The sequence below is a fragment of the Psittacula echo genome, assembly GCF_963264785.1.
Source record: "Psittacula echo genome assembly, chromosome: 7".
In the NCBI taxonomy this organism is placed as follows: Eukaryota; Metazoa; Chordata; class Aves; order Psittaciformes; family Psittacidae; genus Psittacula; species Psittacula echo.
Window position 1 is genome coordinate 23,177,113 of NC_137740.1, and position 16,239 is coordinate 23,193,351.

The 16,239-nt window shown below is 36.3% G+C and overlaps 1 protein-coding gene across 4 annotated transcripts in view; it reads right to left on the bottom strand.

Annotated features, from left to right (window-relative positions):
• The window catches only part of RALGPS2 (Ral GEF with PH domain and SH3 binding motif 2), a 119,630-nt gene that overhangs the window by 27,150 nt on the left and 76,241 nt on the right, over positions 1–16,239 (bottom strand). For all 4 annotated transcript variants that reach the window (XM_080622874.1, XM_080622875.1, XM_080622873.1 and 1 more), the window contains exons 9-13: positions 7,532–7,669; positions 6,556–6,646; positions 4,326–4,393; positions 3,531–3,666; positions 2,555–2,706 (exon numbers count right to left, since the gene is read on the bottom strand). In XM_080622874.1, coding sequence (XP_080479000.1) covers positions 2,555–2,706; positions 3,531–3,666; positions 4,326–4,393; positions 6,556–6,646; positions 7,532–7,669 — 585 coding nt within the window. The remainder of the gene's footprint in view (positions 1–2,554; positions 2,707–3,530; positions 3,667–4,325; positions 4,394–6,555; positions 6,647–7,531; positions 7,670–16,239) is intronic.

A 16,239-nucleotide genomic window follows, 5' to 3' on the forward strand; every position in this document is an offset into this window, starting at 1 on the left:
TCACAGACTGAAAGCTTCTATCACAGACTGAAAGCTTCTATCACAGACTGAAAGCTTCTATCACAGACTGAAAGCTTCTATCACAGACTGAAAGCTTCTATCACAGACTGAAAGCTTCTATCACAGACTGAAAGCTTCTATCACAGACTGAAAGCTTCTATCACAGACTGAAAGCTTCTATCACAGACTGAAAGCTTCTATCACATGAATAATTGAAGAAATCCAAGTGGAAGAGTTCTGACGTATCTGAAGAAGTTGGTGTGTTCACCAGCGGAAAAGAAACAATACTCTAATGAATCTTCATAACATGCCTACAAATTGTTTTACTGAACTGAAAATGAGCTACAGTAATCTGTTAACAGCAAAGGCAACTCAAAACATGAGGCCTGGAAAAAAATGCATTAACTCACATGCTCGAATGATTTAGACAAAGCATTGTAACGATACAGTCCTGCATACATCCTATAGTCACTGCTGCAACACTGCTGCTTTTTTGATATTTGATGCAGTAGCAGATTACACCACATCCTCCAACATGAAAGGACTGGAAAGGTCTGAATACCCCTGAGCCCTCAAAACACAGAAGTGATCTAAAGTAGTATCACAGTTGTCTTTAACGTCACATTCAAGGTGCTGGCATATCAGAAACATTGTCTGTGTTTTGAAAAGGGACCATTTATCCAAACTTAAGTCCCATGTAGGCTCATATATAAGAAAAGGTAGTCCTGTTTCTAGAGCAACAGCTTTAAATCTACATTTATAGGCAAGGTGAGAAATAACCCTCTTTTCAGTACACACATTCAGAAGAAGTTTTCTTGATTGCCTTTTGAGGTTGTGCTGTAGAATACTGTAAACCTCCTCTCTGATGCAGTGACTGTACTATTTCCTAGTACTGATTAAACAGACTACTTCAAACATGGTGGAGGAACTTAACAGCTTCGATCAACTTCCTTAAATCCTGCTGAAGCAGCAGTACAGAATGCCAGACAACTTACACTTCCAAGAATTCATCAGTAGTAGATACTACAAGCCTCCAGAATTTACTCTCTTCCTCCATATGTATTTCTAGCACCTCTGCTAATCTTCTGTGTCATTGAAATTTTCATAATCAAGAAGCAGCAAAAGTAACTATGAAGCTAAACTATCAAAAGAGTGATAAAACTGAAGTATCTAAGTATGGGGAGGCTGGAGGTGGACAAGAATGAAAGTGAAATTTCTAACCACAAATGCTGATCTTACATAAAATACATAAGGTAGCCACTTTACAGATGATTTATAAAATTCTCTCTGTAAGACTTCCAACCACCAAGAGTGATTACATCAAGTTGACAGGGTCATGCCTGAGCTGAGCAAGAGAACAGACTTGAAAAATTTCAGAGATGAGACAAAGTAGGAAAACACTCTATTCTCCAAAATGTCTAGATGACAACTGGTTCTTAATTGCCCCTCACAAAAAACCACTTGTGAGCTCTGCAAACCTTCCGTGCTAGGCTCTAATGGAGGTAAATTATTTACCCTGGAAAAAAAAGATCAACTGGAGACCAGTTGCTTAGATCTTTAGACAGAAAACCTCAGTAAAAAACTGCACTGAGAAAAGGACATTGCTGCACCTCCACAAGGGTGATAAAAGTTCAGTTCTCCTGTACTGTGCAACCTCTGAGAATGCAAGCTGTCAGTATGCCAGTGAGAACTACCATATCTGCTAGTTGATTTTGAAATGGCAAACTTTGCCACAGCAGAAAGCCTATATAAAGCAGAGACTGGCACTGCACATTTAATAGTGAAAGCTATCTGATGTGAACAGACACTCTGACCCTATTAAACTAATTTTGAGAAAAAGGACTGTGATAGCTCCATTTCTCAACCCTGGCATAATTAGGTGGCTCCAAGAAGCACTTGCCTGCCCTCTGTCCACTTTGAGGATCTGTGCAGAACAGGAAATAAGAGCAACAGCCATCACATAAGAAACTCAAGAAGCAGAATTTCTCAAAATAATAATATTCTAAATATTTGAAAATAACTTACCAAAATGAAGTAGATTCTGACATTTTTAAGTATCTGAAAGTTACACTGCTATCTACTCCTGATAGGAGTCAGGAGTATTTAGAAATCATGCTCTTGAAGACTGTCAGCATTTTACAATTCTGTCAACTGGGTACGGCATTTTAAATAGAAATTCTACCACGAGACATTTTTAATTTGCATTGACTGGGGGAGGGGGAAGGAGGAAAGACAGACACACAGAGAGAATAGGTGCCCTGCACTTACCTCCACCTCCAGCAAGGAAGAGGAGGAGTATCAGAAATTGTATCATTAAGGAGGATACAAAAAGAAAAAAAAAAAAAAAAAAAGAAAAAAAAAAAAAAATCTGCTTCTTTATAATTTGTCAGTTCATGTGGTATAAATTATGCTGCCCTTTCAGCTACATTTCTCAAATTTGTTCTGAAATAGAATTTGTATTCCAGAATAGTACTTCTCTTGTACAATCACCAACTACTTATGCTAAAGCCTTTTAAAAGACCATGTATTATGCAGGTATGTTTACAGTTCCTACCTATTGAAATTCCACTAGAAAGGGTGGAGCTTTCTGCCTGCCCTCGAGATGGGACATGAGGCTCCATGACACTGTCATCCAGCAGATGCCTTGGCCCTGCGTTGGGGAATGTTGCGCTTTTAAATTCAGCTGTATTCATTTTGTGTATGAAACTAGAAATGAAAAGGAATAAAATTGTTACAGCGTTATCTTTGATACATTTCACAAGTTGTTGTTTTAAGATCCTGAAGGGTTGCATACAGTGTGTTCCAAATACCAATCTAAATCATCACTCAAGTCATAGATAAAAGTGCATAAATTCCATTATCTATAGCGATTGCTAAGCTTAAAATTGCACAGCACTCTTGGAGATAAGAGAAAGTCAGGAGTATTTTAAAAATTACTTTCAACATCCTAAGATATTTTTGTCCTTGTATAACACATACATAATTGAAATTTAGCTCATTCTAGCTCATTAAAGGTAAACTTACACAGTACAGTATAGTTAAGACATAAATTACTAAATAGCTACAACCTTGTATTTTGTAAAGAGGATGAGTGATTTAATGATCAAGGTATCAATTAGAAGTACACCTATATTGAAAAAAAACCCTGAAGCCATTGCTGCACGAAGTTATATGAGGTCTACAAGAGAGGTCTCACCTCAAAAATACTATTAAAGCAATCATGTCAGTTTGAATTCGAAAGAAATTATACTGGCATTGAGTTGTTACAACTGACAGTTTTGGCATTCATAAAGAGCCTATTTTGGCTAACTCATTGGCTATTCTTATCATCATAACAGCTGCAGTCTTATTTTGACTAATTCTCCTTGGCTGGGATACTACCATTATAGTTCTGAGCTTGCTCTCTTGCCACAAACTGGTCTTTAAGTGAAGTACTGCGTACAAATCATGCTACTTTTAAAAAGTGCTGCTTTTGTATTGACATGCTAAATCACAAAACTTAGGGTTTTCAGGTTAAATGAAATGCTGACTTGTATCCCAAACTGTGACATTTCCTATGTCCATGTGGTATCAGGTTCCTGGGTGAAGGGGGTGTTGGTGGTAGCAAAGCTCCTTCAGCTGCAACATTTTTCCGTCTACTTTGTGGAGATGCTCCAACTTCAGAGCCTGGAAACAAAAGAAGACATTACTCTGAAGTAACTTGAGAATTACTGTCAGGATTACTTCTCAGAACATTGTGGAAGAGAAAAACTTCCTAAACTCAATTGGTAAGAGATAGCCTGTAATAAAACTTATTGGCATATTGATAATTAAAAGCCCTGTACCTCACATTTTTTGCACAGGATTAAAAATAAACACACTTATTTCAAATAGACCATCTAGTTACAAGTATTTTGTAAGTCCTAAAGGTTGCTGCATTAGCTATGTTGACATTAAACAGGTCCCACTGACTCTATGTTTTGAAACTCCTGCCTTCAACCACTTTCAGTATTGATAAAAAATAATGTACATTTTGGAAGCATATTACACCATGAGAAGTTTAGATGAAGGCCTTTCTGTCTAGATACAATGAAGAATGAGTATTTAACAGCTCTTCACTCCAAATACACTAACAAGTTAGTGGCACAATATATAAAAGAATCTAAAAAACTGACTCAGTTCCTTGAAAGAATTTCTTGACAGATCACCTTTAGGCTTTTTATTACAAATATATAGTGTTTATATGTCACACTTCTTTATTAGCCTCAGGCAAATATCTCCCACATTCGCAACTCAAATAATGCATTCGACAACCTCAAGTCTTCTCACGTTTATTAAGCATTTACCTACTAAATCTTCTCTGGAAGCAGCAGAGTGTGGGGTGCTGGTCCCTGGTTCTATCTTTAATGAAAGTCTGCATTAAAGAAGCATTAAAAATTACTTTATCAGGAAATAAAAGCAAATAAAAGTAAATTTTTGAAAAATTAGGGGTTTTAATTTACAGTTGAAAGCTGCCTGTCTGTAATTGCAAGAAACATTATAAAGTTAATACAAACTTTGCATGGCTATCTTCAGCACACACTATTTCCAAATGCTCTTTATTTTGGTAGAAAAAACCAAACAGTAACTGCAACAGGGCCAAGGATTAAAAAAAAAAAAAAGCAACAAAACAAACCAAACCAGACAGACATGCAAGGGCATAATGTAGTAAATGTGTCTATTACTTTGGTTCATATAGACTAGGACACGCTTGTAATATCATGCTGAATGAGGACTGGACTCAAGAACAAAATGTTGGCTACAGCACAGCTGACAAAGCCCAGTCATCTGCATCAAGGAGCCTGACACAGCTGGCACAACCGGCCAAACAGCCATCAGTTGCCATCTTCACCCTCTGTGAACAAAACTCTATTTGAGCTGTTAAAAAGGTGTGGCAAAGTCACACTATGGGAGGAGCAGGGGAAGAGGCCATTGCATTGCATTGGCACCAGCTTCCAAGGAAAACGCAGACACACAAGCTAGGACCTACACGGCCCTGGAACCTCTAGCAGACATGTGAAAATTAGTGATTATATCACTACTCTAGCATAAGAACTGGGAATAATACAAAGTATACAACTGCTCCCCCCACCTGACTGCAGTATTTATTTAGCTAATAGAAAAAAATCAAAGTGCAGTAAGCACTCTAGAGTGCTGGGCCAAGCCTTTTGTCTTTACCAGTCTAAAAGCCAAAATCCTTCTCCTGCATTTTGAAAAATCCATTAACTTGACTGCATCCATAATTTAAGCTTTTTCTTAAACAGGCACTTTTAATACCATTTCCAACAGCACCACAAAGAGGACAGAGTCCAGGAGCAGAGAACTCCCAGAAGATCAAGCACATCTTGTCCACACAATTCACACAACTAGAATCTTTGAAATCAGTGAGTTGGGAAAACCATCTACTTAATTCTGGGGAGAAAAAGTTTGAAATCTGACAGCTCCTCTCCCTCCCAAAAATCAGGGTACAGAACATTTTAGCAAAAAGGCAAAGCTGGATGCTTGCATATGTACATGCAGAGAAAAATTTACAAATCTTAGAAGGGAAGCTAAGTGTCTGAGCCCTCGTTAACTGTTCTTTGACAGAAACTAAAAGGTCCCCATTTGCCGGCTTTTTGTAAATTCAAGGTAGGGCTATTAAATGGTAAAGCATATCTGTTCCTCTAGTGTGCACAGCCCTCCCACCATTTGAATGTAGCTACACAAGCAACCAATTCAACACAAGTGAGGTGACAAACTTCCCAGGCAGGCAGGATGGGAATGGGTGGGGAACCTCCTCAAGCAGATCAGCCAATGAATAAGAACTTTCTTCATATGCAACAGATTTGCTTTAGGTTTTTTCTTATCCTCAGGGCTTGTTCCTGTCTCTTGCCAGAGATTTACATCTCCCAGTTTTGCTGGATGCCAAATCACTTAATGCAGTAATAATCTTCTAATTAAGGAAGTAGAAACCTCTTTTTTGGGTGGTATGCTGGAAGGAATGGGGTGGGGACACAGAAGGACGGTAATTCCCCTCTCAAAAATCAAGTGCTTACATTTTACTAACATTGTATAACCCAATCAAGGAGAAAAAACAAAAAATGAAAGTGAAATACGTATGAAAGTGAAAGCCTTAAGTCACCCTCACTAACAACTTGGGACTGCAACACACAGATGACTTTATTATGATGAGAAATGACCCAAGCTATCTCCAATCATGGGATCCATCTTACTGACTGAAAAGTGTTACATGTGAGCTGGAAGTATGCAGTCTTCATTAGCGAACACTGAAAGAGATCTGCAGATCAAATCAACAGAGCAAACAGACCTGAAAGCCAGGGCTTGATGCAGTCAGGCATAGGAAAGGAAGGAGATATGCCATCCAGCATGCTGAAAAACTGCCCTGAGCACAGATCCTGCTGTAACCTCTCTACTTGCAACTGGTGCATCTGAGACACATAATCCCCTGCTACAAGTGCAATCTTAAAAATGACAGCCTTTGTGTTATAAAAGTTACTTTATGATGAGCTACAGCCAGTTACAGCATTTCATACTTACTTGTAATTGTCATCTTCTACAAACTTTTGTAGTTCTTCTATGTACTGAACTGAGTTCAAATATTTTTGGACATGAGGCAACAGAGGAATATCTGGAGAACATATGACATTCATTATCACTGTCCCATTCATTGGTAAGCACAGTTATTTTCCAGAAATTATTTAAACAGAATCAAATCTCTTGTCTTTTTATGTGAGATGGAGATACAAACTACAGTCCCCACTGATGTTGCAATTTTTGTCTTTCACATCAATCCTCATGCATAGAGCTGGCATCCATAAAGCCAGGTATGTATCTCCCCTGAGCTGCTCTACTTAAGACAGCATATGTAAGGGAAAAGTGAGAGCATGCCTTTGGCCAAACTAAAGGCCCAAACCTGGAACCTGAAGGGTTGTATCTGAGGACTCTTTCACGGTCCGCATAATCATTATATTGAGCTTTTAGTGAATCCACAGTCCTGTGCTAATTCACATTCCACCACCACAAATACAGGCTTACTAAAAAACGATTGTGAGGGGATCACCTTTGAAGGAAAAATACATTATCTGATCTATGAACAAAACTATAAATGTCCAAAAGACAAGCTGAACATATTTTATTATCTCCAGTAAAAGTACTACTCCAAAAGCAATCCTACTATTTCTAGAATTCAGAGTCATAAAATCATGAAACACAGGGATACAAGTTAATGACGTACTTGTAAAACTACTGTTAAGAACAACATATTCGACATTTTCATCAGAAAATATGTGTGTGATGTAACATAAGGGTAATTTTATTCCGTCCCCTCACACTGATGCTCTGTCATAACCAGTAATACCAGAACAAATTTAAGACTTTTGGGCTGAGAGAGTGAGGGAGAGCATTGATGGCATTCAAATGGGTTTGGCCTTACTTACACTGCATTACAGAAAACAAGTATTAAAGCTTTTGAATTTGTTCTCTTTAATACTGCAATATTTACATACTAACTTACCATATTCACACGACTGCTGTAAGTCTGAAATAATTCGAAGAATGTTGTTCATTAAATTTGTTCTTTGTTCGCTTTCCAGAATGCTCCCTGTTGATGGGTAGGCAGAGTCAATATATGTCAAGTCTGATAGGTAAATACCTGAATAAGATTAAAATGAAAAGCTTTAGTGTCTCACATTTAGCAGAAAAAAGCCTCACAGACAATATTTTGAAGAACTGTTGCTTTCACTGACGAATGCTCATGCAGTTTGACAACAGCATTGCTTCAGAACAGTGTTCGTTATTTACCTGAAAAATCATTTTGATAAGATCTCTGAGAGCCTTCAGACCTGAAACAGTAATAATGCTTGGACATACAGGAAAGTGCATCACCTTGCCACCCATGTTTGGGATTGAATTTGCATTCTCCTCAATCACTTAGTCCTTAGTTTTTTCAGACTTGTCTCAGCTGTATTTGCAGATACTGAGGGTGTAAAGTACAGCTAGGTTTCTGTATGCAAGCTTTCATTCTCTGCATGACTAATCACAGTGGGAGGCAGAGAGGATCCTTTCTTCCTGCATCATACTCGGCATGTGCTAGCTGACTTTGTCTCTAAGTGTCATTATTTCTAAATTTAACAGTAATTGCAAGGCCATAATCAGCTATTCATGAAGCAGATCTTCTGCTATATAACCAATTAATTATTACTTTGAAAAATATGAAGCATACTAAACACACAATGCTAAAATACATCATCAAAATTGCTAAAGATTTTAGGAACTCTACTATTTCATTCCTCCAATTCAATCAATAACAGCAGGAAAATTCGTATTATCAATAATCCTTCAAGCTGAATAGAAACTTAAACTCAACTTGCAGCAACATGTGAAAAATTAACTAGGCAAAAAGTGCTCATCGAGATGCAGTACAAATCCTGCAGCTCTAAAGATCCAACCGCCTTATAGATAAGCCTCTTCAAGTCTTCTATCTGCTTTCTTCCCTACCACCATTGTAACCATACTACTCCTTCAATCCTTTGATCATGTTGAAAGGAAACTCCTCCTCCTTACATACTAATGCTGTAGTTAAATTGTTTATTTCAAATCCAAATGCAACTCAATTTCTTGAAATTCAGTGAAAGACCAATCATTTTTGTCTCAGCTAAACGAAACATATCCTGACCAACTCTGCTATTAAAAGGAATTGCTCTTCATCCCCTGCATCTTCCACAAGATATTAAAAAAATAATAAAAAACCCCCAACAACAACAAAGCAAACTTCAAGAATTTTAAGAAACTAATTTCAATAACAGGGAATTTCTAAAATTATATTCTGCTTCACCTCTCAGCCTTGTATAACCAAAGTCATAACAAGAAGTTTAGCTTTACAGGTGGAAGACTATTAATACAACCTCACAAGAACTGCAGTTGTGTTTGTATAGCACCTAACCAGTACAGTTCTCAAATGTGAGCTGGCAAACTCTGGGCATCGCTCCAAAATCAACACATACACACGCGTGTGCACACACAGAGAAACAAATTAAAATACTTGTGGTTGAAAGGTGACATACAAAAAAAAGTGAATAAAAAGGTATTACACATGATCTGATACAGAACTACATTTCTCATTTTTCTGTTCTGCTAGAATCAGTTTATTTAAAAAACAGAGAGAATAATCAGACACATCAGATAGTCACATTCCATTGCTATGCTACCTAGACTGCATAAGCTGTCCCAAACCTAATTTTCATGTCCAAACAGACCTCAAAAAACCCAAACCTACTCAAATTCCCACAGAAAGTAAATCATGCTTACTAATTGTAATTAAGGAAATTCATTGTGAGGAGGCACCTATAATATTATGCAGGATTTTATAAGCCAATGTATTTGTAGGATTATCTTTCTGAATAACTTGCTCAATTAAGCCCTGATTTTTGTTCTTTTAGCTACATCAAGAACTCTTTTGTAGAAAGCCGTTGTCTATATTTATTTGATGCATTTCTGTGAAGTCCAAAGTAATTTTGAAAGCATATTAGGATAATTCTCTTTTGTAAAGAAAGCAAAAATATCAGTCAAACCAAACAAAAACACACTTAAGTGCTGGCTGACTACTGACAGAACTCAGCATTCCTCACAGAGCCTAATCTCTGTGGCTTTTGCTACTTCTAACACCAGTCAGATGTTATCAAATATTCTGATACCCACTCAAAATCATCACACAGAGTTTTAACATTTTCCACATGTTAAATGCATGAAGTCTCTATACAACTGGAACTGTTTCTTATTAAGTGAACATCAAGAATTGAATGCGACATTCTGTTGAACATTCTTCTAGACTATAAATGGTTCATTTTTCCTGTTGTATCCAGCCAGGCTGCCCCTTTTATTCCCAGCAACACAAATAGAGTTTCATCAGCCTGAAAGAATCTTTCTTCTAAATGAAGCCCAGTACTGTAATAACTTGAAAGGCATCTTTAGGCAGTGTAGTAAAAATGTTTGATTTGTAATTGCCTGCTGAACTCTTGCACAGTCTGTTGCCATATGGTACCCTCCCTTCTACCGGCAAACAATCTTTCCTTGTTCCTAGCTTCTCAGTCTCCCTACCCCCTCCTCTTCTGGAGGGTATGGATAGGAAATCCGAAGGAGGAGTTTCTCCTGCTCTTAGTGTGTTGGCGGTGACATCATACGTGGGCTGAACGTCTAAGTTGAGTGTGTGCTTGTTTAAAAAAAACACTGTCCAGAAGTGATGTATATGGAATCTGGGTCAGCTGTAGCTGGTTAGCGCACTCCTGCATGTGAGAGTAGAACACTGCAGTTTCAAAAGTAATTTCTTTCTCTCATCTGGAATAACACATACTGGAACATTACTTTTTCCTTTTTTTTCTTTTCTTTTTTTTTTTTTTTTTTTTTAATGATTAGTTAGCGTGGTTACTGTATGGAGAAACTCAATTCCTCAGTACAGCTTGGATTTAACAGAGGAAGACAAAAGCAGTTTTCAACTCCAACTGCAGATTAACAATCCACAGCACCGGGTAATACAGGAAGAAAAAGCAACTTGGCCTCTGGATTTTCCATCTACCACAGAAGCAAAACAGCTGGAAGCCTTTTTTTCTTGGTAAGTTTTAAAATTTTTCTTACTTGCAAGTTTAATTTTGAGCTGTTTGTGAATTCTACCTACGTCTCCTTCAACATACAACTATGTGAAGAAACAAATCTCTCTGAGCCTGAGAAAAGTCTGACAACTAAAATACAAAACTCACTTTCGTGGCATTTGGTAGACTTTGGAAACTTGGAAAGAATTAAAAAGGACTCTGCATAACAGCAGAGACTAAATCACTCCAGTTGTAAGAACAAACAAATTGCAGCTGTTTAGCTGTAAACCTTCCACAGATTTTGATATCTAATGTAACAGAAAATTAATACTACCATATTCTTTGCTAAGCATGTAATCTGGGTATTGTGAACATATTAATGTGAAATTCTAATCCTACCAGAAAGTAAAGCAAAAAATCCTATCGATTTCAGGGAAGCTGGATTTCACCCAACACCAGAGCACAGACCTAGCATTACTAGAACTAGAAAATGGATACCTCAATAAAACCACTGTAAAAAGCCTCAAGTAAATCAATGCACATCTGTAAGTAGCAATCATTGCATATTATTTCCACTAAATTTTAACTTATGATACTTCTGAGCAGTAGAAGTAGTCTGAGTTGTACAACCAATCAAGAAAGCAGTCATATGTTGATTCAGAATATAATCAAGTTTGTAGCAGAAACAATCATGCAGCTGAAAATCAAAAAACACTGCTGCAACAGGCACAGGCACTAATCCCTCCCTTTAACATTTTGTGGAACTATGGTGAAGTTAATTATACCTCACTTGAACAGCAGTTTGTTTCTAAATAAAGATTCATTTCTTAAACATGAAATGCAACATAAAAGGCAACACTATATTAAGTGGAAAATAGAGGGTTTTGTTACAGTTCTTTAGGGTATGGAGGGAGAAAAGGGAAAGGATGCAGTGGCTCATCAAGGATTAAAATAAAAATATTGTTTACAAACAGAAGACAAAAGCGCAGACAAAAAACCCCCAGAACTGCTAATACTTAATCTCCTACTTTTTGTCTTTATTCATGCTGACTTGGAAATTAAAACATGGTAAATAATCCAGAACAATGGAAAAGAACTAAAGTTACAAATTTGTATTAACAAACTCTCAGAAACGTCTGACACATTAAGTGACAATGAAAGGGTGGTACTAAAAGAAGAGGCAAAGTGTTACAGAAAGCAGACTTAATTAAGATTTAGTAGCTAAGCCTGCAACAGTCTTGACAAACAAGAAAGACGTATCCTTTCCAAGTTCTGGAGCACTTTTTCTTAGTATCTTTTTGTGCTTCTTTACATATTAAAAAGAACAATCTAAACAACAACAACAACAAAAATCCAATCTGAAGCCTACATAGTATGCCTTGGACACCAGTCTCCATTCATGATTAGCCAAGGTTTTGATTTATGCTGCTCAGAACAATTCCCAAATCTTTCACAAATGAAAACAGCTGAGTCAATTTTAAAGCAATAAACTGTCTGTGTGCAAAGATTTAACTCTCTCTCCTTTCCTGTCTTCTATGTTTGAATTTTGGAATGCTTATCTTAAAACAAGTAACAGAATACTAATATTATGCTGTTGCCATAAGAATGACCTAAAGTACGATGTAAAAATATGCCATTTTCTATGCCAAGTTTTACAGGAATCTACTTCAAAGAATGGAAATTCTGAACTTTTAAACTTTTGCCAGTAACTACATTGCTTTATCAGGTCTTAATTATTGTTTTACTGGGTTTCGTTTGTTTTTCGTAACATGCCATAACAGTCTGGTCCTTAAAATTTATTTACGAATGAATTAAGTAACAATTTCCTATAACAAACATCACTAGATGGTTAATGTCCTCAGTATGATTTACAGAGATTTCTGAAGCCCCTAAATAACACATTTCTGGATGCAAAATGCAACACTGCACTGTACCTGCCTGTTAAAATGGTGCAAATATATACAATGGCTGCAAACAAATATAAAGGAATGCTCAAATAAAAAGCCTTCCCCAAAAAGCTGGGAATGCTATGGTATTTTTCTGTGTTTTCAGAGTATCTAGTATGGTAAGATTCACAAATCTTTTCTACAGGGAATTTCTAAGCACACCTAATTTTAAAATGGGACATATTTTTAATGGCTACTTCAAAAGCCCCTGAAGATGTTTAGATTGCCTTTCCTAGAAGGGATCAGATTCTTGTTCATCTCAAAGAAGCAGAATTCTGTGACTCAATATATCATGTATCTAACAAAAACCAAGAACATATTATTCCTGGATCCCAGTCAATACAATAGAAGTAACCCCCTTATTTCAGCAAAGGTAGAGTGACTTGCTGGGAAAAAACACTTGATTATATAGGGAAAAGTAACTTACTGAAGTGCATTGTGTATCAAAAATCCACGTGAACGTTTCTCCTACAATAAGAATGTTTTCCCCACATCAGTGTTACTTCTAACATTAAGGACCCAGTTTTAAGCTAAGCCTACAAAAATCTCCACTTATTCTGTATGGAGATAGGGAAACATAGACGATTCTATTGATTTTTAGCTGTTTAGACACACTTAACAGAAAATGAAGTATGCCCAATATCAATAACAGAGCTTTCAGATTAACTGGTATCATGTTCAGAGGATCTTTCCCAGTATTAGTCTACTTTCTTAAAAAAACCTGTTTGCTTCTCCTCCTGCTTTACATGTTCATAAATAGAGGTTTATAATAGAAGGCACTGTTGGTATTTATCATTTGACTATATTCTTTGAGTAAATGTCCTGAATAAAGATACATAAATATATACAAAGATATGCTTTCCATACAAAGGGATTCACATTTACTTGCAGCACTTCCATTATATTCAGTTACAACAACCTATACTGCTCCATCTTTGTCAGCTCTGAAAGAACAGATTCTAATATGTGTTGTGGGTCTCCAAATTCTACATTTTCCTGATTGCGAGAGTCACAGTCGTACAATAAAGAACAAAAAATTTGCTGTGTAGAAAATACAAAACTTCCAAATATATAATAGCTTCCACACTTCCTCATCCCTGCAACCAAAATAATTAAATGATACAATATGTTTGGAGATAACACAGCCCAAGTTATAGCAGTTTTTGGTGAAAGATAAAACTAGAAGTTATTAGTTTATTTTGCTATTTTAAATTGGAATTTTGTTCCTTTAAACACTTTCAGAAGTAATAAAGACTAATTTTGGAAACAAGGTTGGGTTGGGGGTTTTTTCCCTCTTTTTTGTTTGTTTTGTTTTGGGTTTATTTTTTTGTGTTTTCTTCTGGAAGAAGAAAGAAACCAGAAGAAAAGGAATGGTATTAAATGTAAAATGGTATTGAAGCCCTATCTACAGCTCTGCGTACTTCTGACAAGATGCTGAAGTTTGCATAGCTATGACTAGTTGCGCATTTCCTCCTGCACAAGCAATAAAAGATCAGCATGCCAGAACAGACATAATGCAACTTCTACAGAAATCTGAGACCTAAAACTGGGTAACAGAAACACAACAGAACCAAGTGCAGTGACAGTCTATTCTAATTTTAAACCCATGACAGTTCATAAAGAGTTAAATAATTATTTTAAAGCTATAGTATCTATAATCACAATCTCCCTTGTTTATTTTCCCAGTTCTGCATTCAGGCATTTCAGCAGCCCCACTCACTACAAGCAACTCTAGATTTGCAGGAAGGGTTTGAGACTGTGGTTCTGTTTAAACTGATCCTTGAGTCTCAATCACTTTAGCTTGTTACAGTTATGACACTACCTAAACATATAAACCTGGCCATATGTGACATAATGCAATGGATTAAAACACCTTATGCTATTCCCCAACTCAAATATTTGTCACTTTTTGGTCTCACGTATTAGGCTATCATTCTGTAATATTTTGGATAAACAGTTTATATTTTTCTAAGCTGCTTGCCCAGAACATCAGGAAATTTTCTGAACAGTATTTTCATTTCCTTTTAAGCTGATTAAAACTCCAGGTAAATATCTTCCTCAGAACCTATTCTTGTATAACAAGTTAGGCAGTAAGCTGCTCAAACATACCAAAAAACATCATAAGACGTTTAATTCTTTTAACATCAAAATTTCCATGGTAGCATACATGTTCCCTTACCAGGTAGACACTCAGAAGGAACCCATCCCTGCTTATCTGAATGTCTCAGTTTAAAACATTTAAATTATTTCAAAGTTCTACGGCATGTTCTTATGCAGCTGTTGCATTTGGTTATGCTATGTTGAACCTTCTTATTAATTTTATGGCATATATATAGATACAGAACTTCTAACTTTAATACATAAGTGTAAAAGTTCAAAATCAACACATAAAATATTTTAAAAAATCCAGAAAGCAGATTGCAGCAGAACACATGGCCAGAAAGTGGGCAGCACTGCAAAATGTTTCATTTAGTTTTAATGTATTTCAGGGGAAAAATGTGCTGCTGTGGGAAAACCCCAGCCATTCATTATTTAAGTAACTGTGTAGGGTCCTTAAAAACTATCAAAAACTAGAGTGTTATTCACCTTTTTGGACTACGAAGTAGCTGCTATGTACTGTGAAAATAGTAAAATACTGGACTTGTATTAAGCTCCAAACTTAACCATATGCCATGAAGTCACTTTCCTGCATTTGTAAACACTGAATATAAGAATACTGAAAAATAATTTAGGTGAAGAAGTATCAACTTCAAACAATCAGTTCAGCTCATCCTTATCAAGTTAGAAATCACATAGACCTGTTTCCATGTATTTACAACAATTCATGTTGAAATCTAACCTAATGAACTTCCTACTGTGAACACAGTTCAAGTGATTAGTATTTTAAATATATGAAATTACAAAAGAAAAATACACAGTTTTGGAGAAAAGTGATACTTTTTCCTACTTAAAAAAAAAACCCCAAAAAAACCCAAAATCCAAAAAACCCCAAACCAAACAAGCCAAGAGTTCCACTTTCAGCCAAGAAATAGTAACAAAACTTTTAACCAAGCTCTATTTCTGGAACAATTAAAAAAAAATTTTTTTTTTCAAAAATTACTAGTAGACACCAAAATACTTACTAGTACATGCTAACAATAAAACAAAACCACACAGAAGTGACTGTAGAAATACAAACTCTATCAACATTTTTATGTATCCTCTTTACTTATATAGGGTGAGAAATGATTTTCAGTCTGTGTTAAAAGCAAGTGTTTTCTTACCTTCCCAGAAGTAGGGTTTGTGATACAACAGCCAAAAAGTTATCTTTTAGGCAACATTTGATCAAGATCACTAGATATAATTCCTGACTGCATGCACAGTATGGTTTGAAGTTTGTAACCACTGCCTTTAGTGAAGCCAAAAATAAAGACTCTTAAGGTTGAGAAGACATCATTAGAAGCAGTAACATTAAAGCCAGTAAGTGGGAGAAGTGACTTGACACAAAAGTCACCATATCATTTATAAATGTGAACGTAAAGGAAGTGTTATAGTTCTGCTTCTCTTTCAGGGTGACTATTTCAGGATTGCCAAATGCACTTGAACTTTGCAGGAACAACATGAAAATGAACTTTCTCTGGTTTTACTTTTTTTCTTTTTGTAACTATACAAAGGCCACTGTACAAGGTCTCCTAGGACTGCTAACAGTAGTC